General features: G+C 46.1%; 1 protein-coding gene across 2 annotated transcripts; it reads right to left on the reverse strand.

Moving 5' to 3' along the window:
* Positions 1-3,568: 3,568 nt before the first annotated feature.
* Positions 3,569-16,573, reverse strand: DPH7 (diphthamide biosynthesis 7). 2 transcript variants are annotated; one of them, XM_078618665.1, is made up of 11 exons: positions 16,484-16,532; positions 15,608-15,665; positions 14,214-14,417; positions 11,912-12,033; positions 11,570-11,657; positions 11,072-11,166; positions 10,396-10,544; positions 9,885-9,954; positions 9,488-9,553; positions 6,715-6,890; positions 3,569-5,878 (listed from the first exon to the last, which is right to left on the reverse strand). In XM_078618665.1, exons 3-11 carry the CDS (start codon positions 14,406-14,408, stop codon positions 5,421-5,423), a joined length of 1,419 nt encoding a protein of 472 aa, XP_078474791.1. In that variant the 5' UTR covers positions 14,409-14,417; positions 15,608-15,665; positions 16,484-16,532; the 3' UTR covers positions 3,569-5,420. The 2 variants fall into 2 exon arrangements, with proteins under 2 accessions (XP_078474791.1, XP_078474790.1); XM_078618664.1 differs by lacking the exon at positions 15,608-15,665 and having other exon boundaries at positions 16,484-16,573.
* Between the last annotated feature and the right edge of the window lie 5 nt (positions 16,574-16,578).

The raw sequence follows: 16,578 nt of genomic DNA on the forward strand, positions 1-16,578 counted from the left end.
CCCCCCCCCGCTTCCGGCCCCGCGAAAATAATTAAAATTTAATGATTTTTTTTTTTATAAAGATTTCGATATGGATCATTGTGTTGGGTTTTAACGGCTTTTAGGGGGGGGGGGGCGTTATTGTTTAAAATAATTTAAAAAGTGTTTTGGTTTTAGTTCGCGTTGAGGTCGACGCGAGCTTCCGGTTTTGAAGATTGACGTCTACAGTAATAAATAAAAACATTGTAAATATTAGTGTCGTGATGGAATTGCTTTAAAAGTCTGTGTAAAGTTGTGTTAAGTAACAGAAAAAGTAGTTTGTTACGAAAATGTTTTGAGTTTGGTGTTCGACTTCCGATGTTCGCGTCACCGTGACGTGGGCAACATAAAATAATATAAATACTCTTCATAGCTGGATTAAGTTAAGGATAACGTTATGTTAGATCAGGGGTCGGGAACCATTTTGACTGGGAGAGCCATAAAAGCCAAATATTTCTAAATATATTTCATTGAGAGCCATATAGTATTTTAACGTATAATAAATTAAATGTCTTACTTTTAATGAGACTTCTGGTCACAGGACCCGTGACCCGAGAAATTGTATCTTCAAAACTAATTTCTGTTTACTTTAAAATGACACAGTATTATTAAGCAATATCACAAGTATTTTAAAATCAGTTCCAAACTGATTTTATTTATATTTTTTTATTATTATTTTTTCAACTCAAAATTGTCTGGGAGCCATATGCCGTCACCGGAAGAGCCATATATGGCTCGCGAGCCATAGGTTCCCGACCGCTGTGTTAGATGATACAAGTCTGTATTTAGATACGGTTTCAAGCTTTTTAACAATTTCGTTTGGTGTTGAGGGGAATCATTTTCAAAATACAAGTTTTAAAATTGCGGGAGGCAATGGTTTTAGTTGCTGACAAAAGTATAACTTAAATTAAAACTATTGTCTTGAAGTGTGCTTTTGAGGTTTACTGTTAACTTCGTTTTAAATTTCCTAAGTTAGGACTGGGTTAAGGATTGTGCTAAATTTGAACGATTAAAAACTTTAATTGCAAAAAAAACAATTGCGTTGAGGGTGATTTCATCTTGCTGCTACACGACCACAATGTTGTGCGTGTAACTTGAGCCAAACTTGGCAATCTTATTTACCATCAAACTCTTGCTACAATTTCCTTGTAAAGTCGCATCGGCTCTTTTATCCCCAAGTTTGTAATAACGTATAAACTCTTTATGCATTACAACTTTCATTTTAATCTACGAAACTATTTTGCCTTTCAAATCACATCTGGTAGGTAGCTAGCAGCATTTAAACCTGCCCCGACTGTTGATGAGACCCAGAAGTTCGAAACAGTGGGCAGATGTTTTGCTTAAACAAAACACATTGTCCTGCGGAGGGAGCTGGTAGGAACGTTGGGTTGCTCGGTCAATGGCCAGGGTCAACGGCGGCGTGGTGTATTCCGCAAATATGCCCGATTTAGGGCGGGCACAAGTCGGCGTGAGTAGGTTAAACGTTGAGTTTTATAAGGGCACCACGGGGTGACCAGCCCCTCCCCACCCAGCCCCACCCCTCCCACCCCCCACCCAGCCCTACCCTCCCCACTCTTCCCACCCAGCCCCTCTCCACCCAGCCCCTCCCCACCCTCCCCACTCTTCCCACCCAGCCCCTCCCTGCACGACGGACGGACACAATAATCCCATGTGGGCTGGTGTAACCAGGAGGTTCCTACCAGTATAATGCTGGGTTACATTGGCATGCAAAGCCAATATCGTTCCTCGGGACTTACGCTACACTGGCTTTCGGATTATTCGAATACGTATACTGGAGAAATCCGATAAGCTATAAAGTTAGTTTTTTCACAGATGTAAAGTAGTCCACGGGGCAACACTTTACAGCACCTATGTATACGGCTAATACGATATCTAAAATATATATTGATAACCTAACTTAACTTCGAATGGGTTTACAAATGTAACTTAATGGCCACACAGATTGGAAGCAGTAAAAGTGATTCCACCACTGCTGGTACCGACAGGCGAAGGGTCATCTGGCTTGTTGCAGAGGTTTGGAGTTCAGTGGCCCGAGGGGCCGTCCATAAATGACGTCACGCGATTTTGGACAATTTTTGACCCCCCCCCCCCATCGTCACAAAAAGCCAGACCTCCCCCCCTCAAATATGACGTCACAAAGCTCTGCCCCTCCCCCCCCCCAAAATGCTTCAAATCGCTTTAAACTATTGTCATTGTAGTGCGTATTTAATGTGGCGCTGCACTTTGATGTTGTAGGAGTGTTGTTATAACAATCAGTGTTATAACAATTCTATATTTAAAGTTGTGCATTTTGATGTGACGTCACATTTCTCGAACCCCCCCCCCCCCCTCGTCACACATCGTCACAAATGTCTGACCCCCCCCCCCCCCCCCCCAGGTGGGTGATGTTATTTATGGACGGCCCCCTACTCTTGCGGGTGACACGGGGATATTTCGCGTACGTTGGTGAAGTCGATGTCGCGGAGTTATTTTTAAGTTAATAAACCAGCGCGGCCGCCGGGGTTGAACCGCGAACTTCTACAACAAACAGCTTCCTCAGGGCTGTATCACCACCCCAAATATGAACGTTAAGCCTCTCGTCTGCAACCTATCCATGCATCTTTTAAGCACGTGTCAAGGCTGGAACTAGGCCTCGGCAAGGTAAGTTAAAAGGTAAAAACAACGTGCCTATTTTTACCCTACCTTTTACCTTACCACAATACAATCACTCTACCCTACCTTTTACCCTTTAGCAGGTAAGGTAAAAGGTAAAAAGCAACGAGCCTACCTTTTACCCTTACCCCATACAAATTACCCAATTACAGGGTAATTACTAGGGAACTACACATGAACAAGGTTTATAACGGTAAATGCTAGGTAGAGCGCTTTATTCATATAGAATACTCTCAATGATTCCAATTTTACATGCTTGTTGTTGTTGCCATTGTTGTCGTCGTCGTCGTATCCTCAAATCTTGTAACTAAATTTTTACCCACTTCCTAATGTGGTATCGACTGCAAACTTGGTATACTTATGTCATACTGATGACAACACTATATTCTATCATAAAATCATTTTTTAGATGTTATGTTTCGGCTTGGGTCTAATTGTCCACGGTCAACTGACGTTGGCTGTAAATCACCACGGCCTCTTACGTTATGGCGAGCTTCAGGGCCACTTCCTGGAGTCGTAGAGTTCTGTCATTACTCGTACATTTCATAAAAGCATGTTTTTAAGAAAGTTTGTTTTAATATTACTTATTAAATGGAGGCCACAGACTGCGCCACGGAGCTTTTAGCTGTAAACAAGGTACCGTATTTACCGGGTAATACTTCACGCTACCTTTACCCTACCGGGTAATTCTTCCGAGCTACCTTTACCCTACCCGTTACCTTACCCCTTGGCATGTCGACATCTTTACCTTTACCCTTTTACCCGGTAAAAAGGGTAAATTACCTTACCTTGCCGAGGCCTAGCTGGAACGTACGTCACTACTGTAAGATAAAACAAACACATACTGTATATACAAATTATGAAATGCACAAAGTACGCCAGTAAACTTTTTTTTATTCAACGAGTTTTTGACAAAAAATATAGCTTTGAACATTTCATTGCTCAACGTTTTGCGATTCATAGTGCAAATAGGCAGCTGCAATGGAAATTCGATCGCTGTGTTAAAAGCCCTACCCGTCACATTTCATAGTATGGTATGGATAGTGCACGTACAAATGCGCGCGTCGTTCCTACAGCGATACAGGGCGATCCATGTTATTACAGGTAGCCCACTAATATTACGTCGGAGAAAGCATCACCAAAACATTTTACTTTCAAAGCCTCTGCACATTCTCCCACCAATCTCAATTACATTGGTTACTGTATTCACCGGATTATAAGAGGCACATTTTGTCCACCACCTCACCCACACCCCCCGTATTTTAAACAAAAAGTTGGGTATGCGTCTTATAGTCTGGATAATAGATCTGGAAGACGTGTTTTAATCAAACTTCTTCAAAATTGTTTTACAGCAGGTGGTTCTCCGCAGGGACATACGACCACCCAGATGAACCATCTCTTCCCACTTTAAAGCAGCGCATTCATCACCTTCCGGAAGACGGTGCTCTTATTGTTATCATGCTCGTTTACGCAGAAAAGCCTCGCCGAGTCTCATGACTCTTTTGAGGAGGGTCCTGCCAAGGGTTTCACATTTGGGAGTGATTATTTACGTGCGTAATCCCGAATAAGTAACATGCGTAAAATTTCTTACATTTGGCAACAATTTGGACCACGATGCCGGCACACAATGGCCTACTCCGGCAAATTGACGTCACGGGGATCTTTGACATCAACGGTGACACAGGTGACGCAGGCGGCGCGGAGTAATTGAGTTTTTACATCCGCGGTAATAACCAGGGTGGCCGCTGGATTAGAACCGACAAAATCTGCAACAATCGGCCAACGCATTTCCGCTGGGCCAGCAAGTCACCACCCCAGTGTTACAAGAGGTCTATGTTCAAAGGCCGCTCACATTGCGAGGGTTAAGTGGTCATTAAAGATTCTACGTCATTATTACATGTCTTGGACCCACTACACATGTAACAGTTGGGCATTATGAAACTACTCAAGTCGCATCCAAGACATTTACTAAATGGTAAGGCACATTCATAATAAAGGGTTTCTGTACAGGATGAGATGAGAAGCTTTTTGTTCTTTACTCGGTGGGAAGTCACTCATTCTCCTCCGCTACAGCCAGACTGGAACACCCTTCCCCCAGCCACCCATGCTGTCATCTCCCTGCCCCTGTTCAAGACCTATCCTCTTCTCCCTATGACATAAACTCACAGAGACCGACATACCCACATAGGGACCCATAAACTCAGAGACCTAGGACTGCCTCGTTCTCTCCCATAGACTATATATACACATATAAACAGAGACCTATGACCGACTCCCTCTGGATGGGACATGAGGTCTGCATCAGTAAAGCTACCAAACTGCTGGGAGGCTGAACCAGGACAGTTATGTCCCCCACCTCACCCTTTTCCAATGGCACACTTGAGACAAGCCAGCACGAGACCGTCACAGTACGGGTGGTTTTCCACCGGCTGTTTGCCGAGCCGAGCCGGAAACTAATCCGTACTACGCTGGCCTCACAAGACGTCTCAATCTAGCTCAGGACCAAGCAGGGCCAGGCCAGGAGCATGGCGAATGAAGCGCTGATTGTGAGGATACTGCATTGCCGCGCAATATACACGTCTCAAATCATTCATTGGGTGCAACATCAACGGCACGGCTCAGCTTGCTTTTGCAGTAGAAAAACAGCCTGGCTCCTTCTGAGCTGTGCTGAGCTGGCTCGGTTGTGCAGTAGAAAAGGGGTACATAGGACAAGGGGAAACGTGGGGTCACTAGACCTCACAGCTCCACACGTGCAGAGCGTGGTCATAGAATGAGCAAGTGGCCACAAGATGGAATTTATTACCACCACCAGCATCATCGCCATCACTGACACCACAACCACCATCATTGTCGTCATCATCATCATCATCATCGAGGATGTCAATGAAGCCAGTTGAGGACTCGAAGCGAATGGTAAGGTTGCCCTTGGATTTGGATCTAAGAGGGGCAGCACTTGAAGATGTATTGACCAAAGATTGAGCGGCCGTTGAAGATGTATCCCCCAATGAGGGCGTGGCATTGGAGGAGGTGGAGCTAGAGGTTATGTTCACCAATGAGGAGGCACCGGCAGTGAAGGGGGTGGGGGCTGGTTGGATCAACGACCAATCAGCTCCATAGGCGAGTGATCCGTGATGCTCGTAGGAGCACAGGACCCGTAACAACGGCGACGAAGAGCCGCCACCCCTGCCTAAAGACACACAGACAAAGATCACCCATATAGCATTAACAGGCTGTTTGGGGCAAGTGGTGTTCGCGAGTAGCACCTATGAAGTCTGGCATGGCACACCTATGGGTAATATGGATAGAACTATGCCCAACCACCTTTATCTCCCCAGTGGAAGTGTTTACACAATGCGCCAGGTACTCATTTTAGGCTGTGTCGACCTAGGGCAGGCCCAGGACTGTTTCAGACATTGGCCATGGCAGGGAATTAAACAGATGTCGCCGGGTTTGTAGGGCAGAGTGGTAATAACCACTGCGCCACCCCTTCATGTAACCTCAGAGATTGCTGGAGCAAGTGCTGTTAGCGAGCACCCAATGTCGGCACGGCACATGAGAGGTGGGGCAGCTAACAGACAAATTGCATGTTGTAACGCAGTGCACAATGCATAGCTATGCATGAATCCTCCTGACGTGTTTCGGATACTTTATGTTAACCCTTTCCTGTTCTGAGACAGGGTGGGGGTCCCGTTCACCGCTGAATCTCGGAACGCACAAGCGGTTCAGTGTTAATTTTGTTTAGAAAGGCGTAGCGCCGTTCTTTTAAAAATACATTGTTACTCACCACAAAGAACCGTAACAACACGATAGCTGGCGCCATACTGTGCCACACGCCCTCCCACGTGGCTTTGTGGGAGCCTCGGTACCGACAAAGTTAATTTATTTTAGCTTTTCTTCTGACTTCGTTTCAATGGGTATAGACGTACGTCATCGGAACGGGATTGGAAGAAAAACTGACAGCGTACACGTACGTCATCGGAACAGAAAAGGGTTAACTAGGTCTGCTCAGATGCAAATCCTCACCGTGCTGCGGGGGTGTACAGTGCAGCACGCGGAACCCCCCGTGCATACAGGCGGAGAGTAGCAAGCCCGGGGTGCTGGGGTGCCACTTGAGACGCCACACCCCGCCCCCTGTCGCCAAGGAAACTAGAGGCCTAGTCACGTGACGCGGATCCCACAGCCGCACCTGCTCGTCGTAGCTGGGGGAGAGGGGGGAGCAGTGCGGCAACAAGGACCCGAAGTTGAACACGGCCGATGATGAAACTCTGCTGCTCTGCGTCCTTGCTTTATTGCAATTATCATCAGCCGTGGTCAATCCACTGCTGGATGAAGGCACCCCTCCCCCAAGCCGCCGCCATCTCTCACAATCTATGATGTAACAATCCACCCGGCCGTGGATGGACTGCAATTGATAGTCCATAATACAGGTTTTTTGGGTTAGTGTAGAATTGAAGCTTTCGCGACTGCAGAAATTACTATACTCGTTGGTTTTTTCAGTAAAGTTACGTATGTAGAAATAAAATAAAACTAAATAAAATTAAATTAAAATAAATCACGACGTTTCGAACGCAACACAAGCGATCATCATCAGGGGGAAATGGGGTAAAACACATAGCGAGGGAACACACAGGGGGACATCACGCACATAGCACATAGAAAACGGTAAACTGCACGGAGGCAAATACAACAAGAAGATGAGAAACGAGAACTCAACAAACCTTAGAAATATAATGCAGTGATGCCACGTACATTATTTTTCACCGTCACTTTCTGTAAAGAAATGTCATATTTGAAGCGACTTTGCGTAATAAATTATTTAATTCAACTCGACCTTCCTCTGCGTTAGTGTAAAAATCCACCCACTCATGAATATTAATGAGGGGGGAGTGGGCCTCATGTGGAGTGACGTCACGCGGGGGGGGGGCCTCATGTGGAGTAACGACACGCATGGGACACACACACATTATTGGCTCATTATATTAGTAAATGATGCTCGTTTACCCGGGATATCTTACCTATAAACGTCATTCTTTGTCTGTCTGTGTGTTTGCACATTTGCGAAGGATTTGGCTCTCAAACGGTGGGTTTTACGTAAACAAATTAGCCAGGTACCATGCCGTAAGCCCCGCGGTGGGCAAGTGCTATTCATTTTTCACGTCCCTCAACTTTAAATTAGTTAAATTAGCGATTTAGTGTGATGCCTATTTATTTATTTTTAACACACGCTCGACCATACCAACTGACACGCCTTCGGTGGGGGGGACGGCCTCTACCAAGTGACACGCGTTCAGTGGGGGTGAGGGGGAAATTTTCTTTCGCGTTAAAAATGCTACACAAAAACACAAAACGCTCAGGTAAATTCTTCAGTGTGATGTCCTCCCCCCCACCCCGATGCGTGCAGTTACTACCATACAGTCGGTAGATGCTACCACTATAGGCCGTACATATTACTGCAGAGTGGGCGGGGGGATCGTGGCTGGGGGAAGGGGGGTATCAGCCCCAGCCTGCCAAGGTGCCACCTCGGTCGGCTGGTCCATCTAGGCGAGGCCGGGGGCTCTGCACGGCACTAGGCCTCACCACGGCAATATTAAGTAATTTTTTCATGCTTCTTTCGCTAAACTCACGTTGAAAGAAACCTCTTCATTAAATAATCACCTTGCAAATATTACATTAAATATTTTTGTTTGTGCTGACAACTAATATTTCTAAATTTACTTGCTGAATATTAATCTAATTATTACTGTGTCTAAGTCCTTGTGTGCGTGCGAGTCCATGTGCGTGTCTGCGTCGATATGTGTGTGCAAGTCTGTGTGTGTGTGGGTCTGTGTGTGTGTGAGTCAATGTGTGTGTGTAAGTCCATATGTGTGTGTAAGTCGATGTGTGCGAGTCGCTGTGTGTGTGTGTGTGCGCAAGTCAATGTGTGTGTGGGTCGATGTATGTGTGTGTGTAAGCCCATGTGTTTGTGTGTGTGAGTCCATATGTGCATAAGTCGATGTGTGTGTGTGGGGCTCCATGTGTGTGTGTAAGTCAATGTGTGTGTGTGAGTCCAAGTGTGTGTGTCAGTCTATGTGTGTGTGTGTGAGTCGCTGTGTGTGTCTATGTCAATGTCTGCGTGTCAGTCGATATGTGTGTGTGTGGCGCTATGTGCGTGTGTGAGTCGATGTGTGTTTGTGTGTCTATGTGTGTCAGTCGATGTGTGCGAGTCGATGTGTGTGTGTAAGTCTATGTGTATGTATCTAAAGTCGATGTCTGTGTGTGCGAGTCCATATGTGTGTGTGTAAGTCATTGTTTTGTGTGTGGGGGTCAATGTCTGTAAGTGTGTGTCAGTCGATGTGTGTGTGTCTTTTTCGCCTGCGCAACGCCGGGTACTTCCTGCTAGTGCTCACTAAGTTTTGTACTTTTTCAGCAGGGTCCTTACCAAGTTTTTGCAGCAGGGGGCGATGTTGCTATGCAAAATACCATTTGAGTAATTTGAGTATTTTTTTTCAGCATTGGGATGTTTTGGCTAACAACAGTTATAACATTGTATTAACGTTTTCTATCAGTGGAAACTGGAGAACTCAGAGAACACCCATGCAAAACAGGAGAACATATCAATTCCACACACTCTCATTCACCCTCTCACACTGCAAATCAGGGGGAGAACACAAACTCCATGCCCCGAGGTGGGAATCAAACAAAGGCCCTTCTTGCTACGAGGCAAAAGTGCTGTTACCTCTCCACCACCCTGTCACCCCAATGAGTATACACCTATGTGTCTGTACGTGCGAATGTTGCAGTGTAAATGGGTACACACCTTCCCGTCGCCAATACATTATCCCAGTGTGGGTTGCTCTGAATGCAGCAAACCCCAGCATCATGTCTGTGGAACACACAGAAATAGAGACAAAGATCCCCATATCGTGTTAACAGACTGTTGGGGGCAAGTTCTGTTAGCGAGTAGCGCCTATATAGGTTGGTACAGCACATGAGGGGGTGCATCGCAAGCACTAACACGGATGACTTTGTCTCCCTCATGCTGATGTTTACACATCTCACCAAGTACTCATTTGAGGCCGAGTCAGCCCAGGACCGGTTCAGATATTGGCGACTGATGTTGGGTTCAGATGATCACGACTCATTAACAGCCCTGAGCCAGTGGTATACATTCCATGTTACTATGACAAGGATTAGTCTGTTCAAAGATAGCTTACCTCTGGCAAAATATGGGTGTCTTACAATCTGTCCGTGTGTCCCAACCACAGAATCTGCTGTCATCTCCACCTGCACAGTTACAATGAGAACACACACAGCTATTAGCAATGACATGCCTGCTGGCAGTTTGGTCCAGAGTGTACAGAGATGAAACTGATCCTGGGACCCGATCTTTAAATGTGGAGACCCGGTCTCCTGGAGCAGAATCTCAAGACCCTGAGACCCGGTCTCCTGGAGCCGAGTCTCAAGATCCCGAGACCCCGTCTCCTGGAGCCGAGTCTCAAGACCCTGAGACCCGGTCTCCTGGAGCTGAGTTTCAAGACCCTGAGACCCGGTCTCCTCGAGCCGAGTCTGAAGACCCTGAGACCCGGTCTCCTGGAGCCGAGTCTCAAGACCCTGAGACCCGGTCTCCTGGAGCCGAGTCTCAAGACACCTAGACCTGGACTCCTGGAGCCGAGTCTCAGGGTCAAGTTACCTTTGACCTGATTTGTGCGATTGCTGCTCTCTCACCAGAGTAAACGATGTTTGGGTTCCAGGTGTTGAAGGCAGAGACCCAGGCCTCAAACTCGTGGCCCTTCCACTGGGAGAGGAGTTTCAGTGATGTGGAGTCGTCCAGGTGGAGCAGGGAGAGAGAGCCAAGCGAGTCGCTTACACAGAGACTGAAACACATGCACCACCATCACCCACATCACCATCATGGCCCATCCACACCAGCATTACCCCCATGGCCACCACCACCATTACCCTACCACCAAAGACAAATTTCCCCCATATAGCCTTAACAGACTGTTGGGGCAAGTGCTGTCCGTGAGTAGCACCTATGAAGATCGGCAAGGCACATGAGGGAGTGGGTGGCCAGCACCGTGCGCAACTGCCTTTGTCTCCCTCGTGGCGATGTTAACACACTGCACAAGGTACTCATTTGAGATCGAGTCGACGTAGCAGAGGCCCATGATCGGTTCAGATAGCCGTCACTGGTATTAACCGTGATTGGGAATCGAACCCGGGTCGCCGGGTTTGCAGCGCAGCACGCTAAATCGCTGCACTACTGCTCCCCCACCCCCGTCACCACCACCATCAACCCCACCATCACCACGACCAACACCCCCACCATCACCACGACCACCACATGCACCATTACCACCCCCTTCACACCCACCATTACCACGACCACCACCCCCATCACCTGTGTGACTCAGTGCTGTTGTAGTCGAGGGACAGGGCGAGCCGATTGTCTCCAATGCTTAGCGCTGTGCCCGGCTGCAGGTGAACGCCCTGAGGCTACTGACCCGATGGACACACACACACACACGACACATTACTGGGTAACACCGAGATTGTGTGTTAATGTGCGGCTGTCTACCAAAGATATTTGAAATTCCTAATCGGCCCTCAGTAAAAAAATGCTGTTCTTAAATAGCGTGCACCTATGAAGGCCGGCATAACACACAAGGGGGAGTGTGGCCAGCTCGACGTCGCCTTTGTCTCCCCCGGTGCCAATGTTTACACACCGCACCAGGTACTCATTTAAAGCTGCGTCGACGTAGGGGAGGCCCGAGACCAGTTCAGATATTTGTCAGCGATGCTGGCCGCGAGCGGGAATCAAACTCCCTTCGCCGGGTTCGTAGTGCAGTGCTATAACCACTTCACACAAACACAGAATAATGTGCCCAGAAACACACACCTCTGCAGTCTGGAGATGATGAAGTCGTATTTCCCCACGTGCATCTGCTGTGCAGAGAGTGGGGGCTCCGGCTATGGGTTTATGGCACCTGCAGTCAAGAACATTGCATTAACAAAGTACCAATCTCAATGGAAGTCAGTTTGAATTCAAACTGATGGGTTCCACACCCCATTAAAACCAATGAGTCTCATTACCCATTCAATCCAATAGGACTTATTACCCATTTTATCTCACTCCAAACCCATTAAATTCAATGGCAATACTTCCCCATTAAACCCAATGATACTCATTCCCAATGCAATCCGAAGGGACTCGAACCACACTCAATCCAATGGGACTCACCACTTCATATCCAGGATAGCGGCTGTGTCCTGCCGATGTAGCTCCACTATGCCTCCTTTCTTCTCGTCCACCTGATACAGCAACACTCTCCCCACCCTCTGTACGGGTGCTTCTGATGTACCCTGTGGTTGTCACAGCAATGCACAGCTTAGGACTTGGCAACAGCACCGGGCAGTAGTGGTGGCTACGCGTGCCTGTAATCCAGCACTGTGGAGGTGAGGGTTGCTGGATCACGCAAACATTGTGAGACTCCCTTACTGTGGGCTTGTCAGGGGAGGTGGTAAAGCAAAATCAGAATCAGAATCTTTATTTAGACTGGAGATATCCAATGAGCTTTGAAGATATTTCTCACAGATGTCCAGTAGTGGCGGGTCAGCAAGTTACAACTCTCAACTAAAATTTTTTTATTTTACCAGGGAAGGCCCACTGAGCTGTACAGCTATTTTTCACAAGCGACCTGGCCAACAAGTGATAGCCCAACCAAGTGGCTTATGACGTGGAAATTTATATCAACCAAAATATTCTAAAAGCATTTTTCTAAATGTGGATGGAAAAATCGGAGGACCTGGAGAAAAATCCACGCGACCACTGGGAGAGACACTGAGAACATGGGTTCAATCCCCAGGTCTGCGTCTCTCTCGGGCGGTTCACAATGGCCGTGTTGGTAATGCTGAAACAACAATGGTGACACCATTCGTTCAAGGTTCAGGCCCCTGGGTTTGAGTCCCCCTCTCTCTATCTCTCTCTCTCTCAGGGGGGTTCATAAACGGCTGTGCCAGACACCCTGAGCTAGTAACACAAAATCCTGGGTTTGAGCCCCGATGAGTCTAGGTGTCTCCCCACTGTCTCAGTAGATTCAGAATCAGAATATTTATTTATACTGCAGGAGGAATCCGATGAGTTATAAAGCTCTTTTTTACAGATCTCCAGTTGTGAGCACGGGGTAAGAACGTTACAATAACAAACAGTTACAAAAACACGACGGGAGTGCAAAGTACAAGAAAGGTAAACAAATCACCCAAACACAACACGAAACCATCCCCATCCTACCAGACAAAACCCACTGAGGCATTAAATTGTTTTTAAGATGCAACCTGGCCACAAATAACAGCTCAACAAAGTGGCCCATCATTTTGTCAAAATAATCTAAGTAATCTCAATGCATGGTTCTAAATGTGGAGGGAAAAACCGGAGGACCCAGAGAAAAAAAATCCACGCGACCACGGGGAGAGACACACGCAAACTCCAAATATACAATAATAGGTTTTTTTACCCTTTTTGCTGGCAACAAAACTGACACCTTTTACACGAAAACATGTTTATATTAACCACAATACTTGCAGTCAAAATTCAAACAAAAAACACAATCTGATAATGTATGCACTGTCCTTGAAATTGATTGGTGCACACGCGAGACAGCTTTTGTTAGAGCCCAGTCTCATATAGTGTTCGACCAGATGACGCCAAAAGGCGCACAACTCAAAGACAATGCATCATCAGAAAAAAGGGTAAAAAACCTATTATTATATTTTTCTACTGGCAAAGGAGGTCTCATGATCCAAATATACAGCAGGTGCCAGGGTCGGGATCGAACCCACGACCTCCTATATACCAGGTGAGGTAGTTAACATCTCCTAGCCACCGTGATGATGACAGAGACACACGTAAACTCCAAATATATAGCAGGCGTCGGGGTCGGGATCGAACCCACGACCTCCTGCATACCAGCCAAGGAAGTTAACATCTCGCTACCGTGGCACCCCTATAATTACAACACTACAAAAAAAAACAATACGGCTGCCAATTAAGAGAAGGTAAACAAATCACTAAAATAAATGAATATAAAGTATATGAGTACAACTTGCTCAAGTACATACATTCCTGAGAATAGGTTTTCCCCTTTTTTCTGGCAACAAAACAGGTGTTGAGATGTTAAAACACCAAACTGAAACCTTTTACAAGGAATCATGTCTGCATTAACCACAATGCTTGTGGTCAGAATGCAAAAAAAAATACTCTGATAATATCTGTGGCATTGTCTTTGAAACTGATTGGTCCACACCAGAGACAGCTTTCTTTTGAGCCTAGTCCCAAACAGTGTTAGACCAGAGGACGCCAAAAGGCGTACAGCACAAAGACAAGGTCCCATGATGTAGCTGCTTACCCCGAGCTCTCATTACTCTGATACTGCTTGTCTTTTAAAATGCATAGCTCCAGTGGCTTCCTAATATATGGAGAAAGAGCGTTCAGATGGCCACAGAAGCGCATCTGAAAGCGTGCGAGGGGGCGACCGTCTGCTTGCCTCTTCTGTGGGTTTGGAGATCTGGTAGGTGCCACAAGCAAGCAGGGTTTCATGCCCAGGCAACGGGCACCACTCCACAGAGTCGGCGCTCAGCTCCGTGTCGACAACGTGCAGCGAATGGCACCGGTGGTGCCGTTTCGACCCCAGTGTCTCCTCCCCGTAACTCCCCACTCCGACAGCGCACTCCTCACTCATGGCTCAGACCTGGAGAACAATACGAATGCGGCGCAGTTACGGTGTGTGTTTATAATGGGTCCATCGTAATAAACGTACTCTGCATTATAACACGAACTCTTTCCCTTGAAAGTACACACTATTACTGCAGTAATACATGGTGACCCATTCATATCTATCCCACCACAATAACTGGGAGAAATCATAGAAAAAACTTTTATTTGAAATACTCTACACATATCCCATCAATCCCAATGACACTTATTAGATGTGTTGTGTTCTCTGGACTATAAGATGCACCCCCTCCCCCCACCCCTCCCCTGTATCTGAAAGCGAAGTTCAGAGAGCATCTTATAATGGGCATTGTCTCTTCCAGAAGACATTTTTTAATCTAACGGTTTGAATTGATCTGATATAAGCCGGTTTTCCATATGGACACATGACGCAGAGCGACAGCAGACACCATCAGATGCTCAGAATGATCTTCCAGAAGAAAACATTGCACAATTAGTGCGTTTCGAGTAATGTTGTTCTATTTTTTAACCAAGTCACCTACATAAATTAACATTCTCCGATCGAGTAACTCGTAAAATAATGCCATGAGCAAATCAGTTGAATCCCCTGGCTCTCCATGTACTCCAGATTATAAAACACGATTGTTTTCAAAATAGTCCAAAAAGTTTTGGCAGTCGTCTTATAGTCTGGAAAAAAATAATTTTGTATTCTGTTGCACTGCCCTCTGCTCAAAAATACAGCCCTGTCACTCCACTGCTAGCCAAACTCAACTTAACTATATTCTTGGTTCTTTCGGTAAAGTCACGTAGAAGGGAAATAATAAAATAATAAAATTTTTACATAACTAAATTCTCAACGTTTCGACCACAACGCAAGCAGCCGTCTTCAGGTGAAGAACAGGGCTGTCCAAAAGACAGCATCCTAATGTCTTTCGGACAGCCCGGTTCTTCACCTGAGGACGGCTGCTTGCGTTGTGGCCGAAACGTCGTGAGAATTTTATTATTTTATTATGGTATATTTTATTATTTCCCTTCTACGTGACTTAACCGAAATAACCAAGAATATGAATCCCTGCATTCACGAAAGCTTTAAATCGAAATTCCACTTAACAATTTTTTTTATCAGGTGAGCTGGTCATCACAAATAGCTCAATGAAGTGGGCTTATCATGTGGAAATGTATAGCAGCCAAATGTCCGAAACGCACGTTTCTAAATGTGGAGGGGAAAAAACTTGAGGATCTGGAGAAGAATCCACGCGACCACCTGGAGATGGAGAGACATTGCAAACTCAAAATAAACAGCAGGCGTCAGGGTCGGAATCGAAACCATTTCCTCCTGGACACCAGGCAAGAGAGAGATCTCGCCTTCACTGTGTTAGTCACTACGAGTTAAAGATGAGAGGTCGTTTGGTTTCGTGCGGAGTGCATTCTGCAATGTAACCAGATGAGAGCCATAAAGATCCATTATTACGATCGACGGATTTTATTTAAACAATCGATATTTATTTCTCCATTCTTAGATTGATTTCTCTATTCTCAATACTCGGAAAAGTATAAACAAAGATCAATAGTGTTACAATGATAACTGTGCACGCGATAATTGAAGTTAATTGGTAAAACATTTACTTTTCCTGTAATCTTGAATCGTAATATTAACATTATAAAATGTAAAACTACGGAATCGAAACAATCGATTCAGGACCGGGAATCGATTCAATACATTCGCCACTCCTGCGCGAGTCTTGTAAGTAATTCAACCAAACGCAATTGACGACTCTAGCACCATTAACATTAATTGCCCTTGTGAAAACTTCACACCCAGACAAGTCTTAGACGTTTAAGATAATTGCATTTTTTTGTTGCTGTTCGTAAATTCTGGTAGGCCTCGAGTGTGCCTCGGTGTGGCCTAGGCAAGGGCCTAGACCGCGCAAATTGAACGACTTGTGCAAAGTTTTCGTTCGCCGTCGCGAATGAAACGAAGGAGCGCGCATCTGCGCCCACGGAATACAAAATTGCGCCGCGCTTTTTTATATTCATGTACAAATACAATTCATGATGCTAAACTTTGCATTTCTACCGAACCTGCAAGTTGGGGGGGGATGACGGCCACCCGGAAGTGGTTGTCGCGCTTACCCAGCAACCGGCTCGGAACCGGATGCCCTGGATTTAAAGGGAAC

Source organism: Lampetra planeri, chromosome 58 (assembly GCF_965212315.1).
Source record: "Lampetra planeri chromosome 58, kcLamPlan1.2.h2, whole genome shotgun sequence".
Taxonomy (NCBI): domain Eukaryota; kingdom Metazoa; phylum Chordata; class Hyperoartia; order Petromyzontiformes; family Petromyzontidae; genus Lampetra; species Lampetra planeri.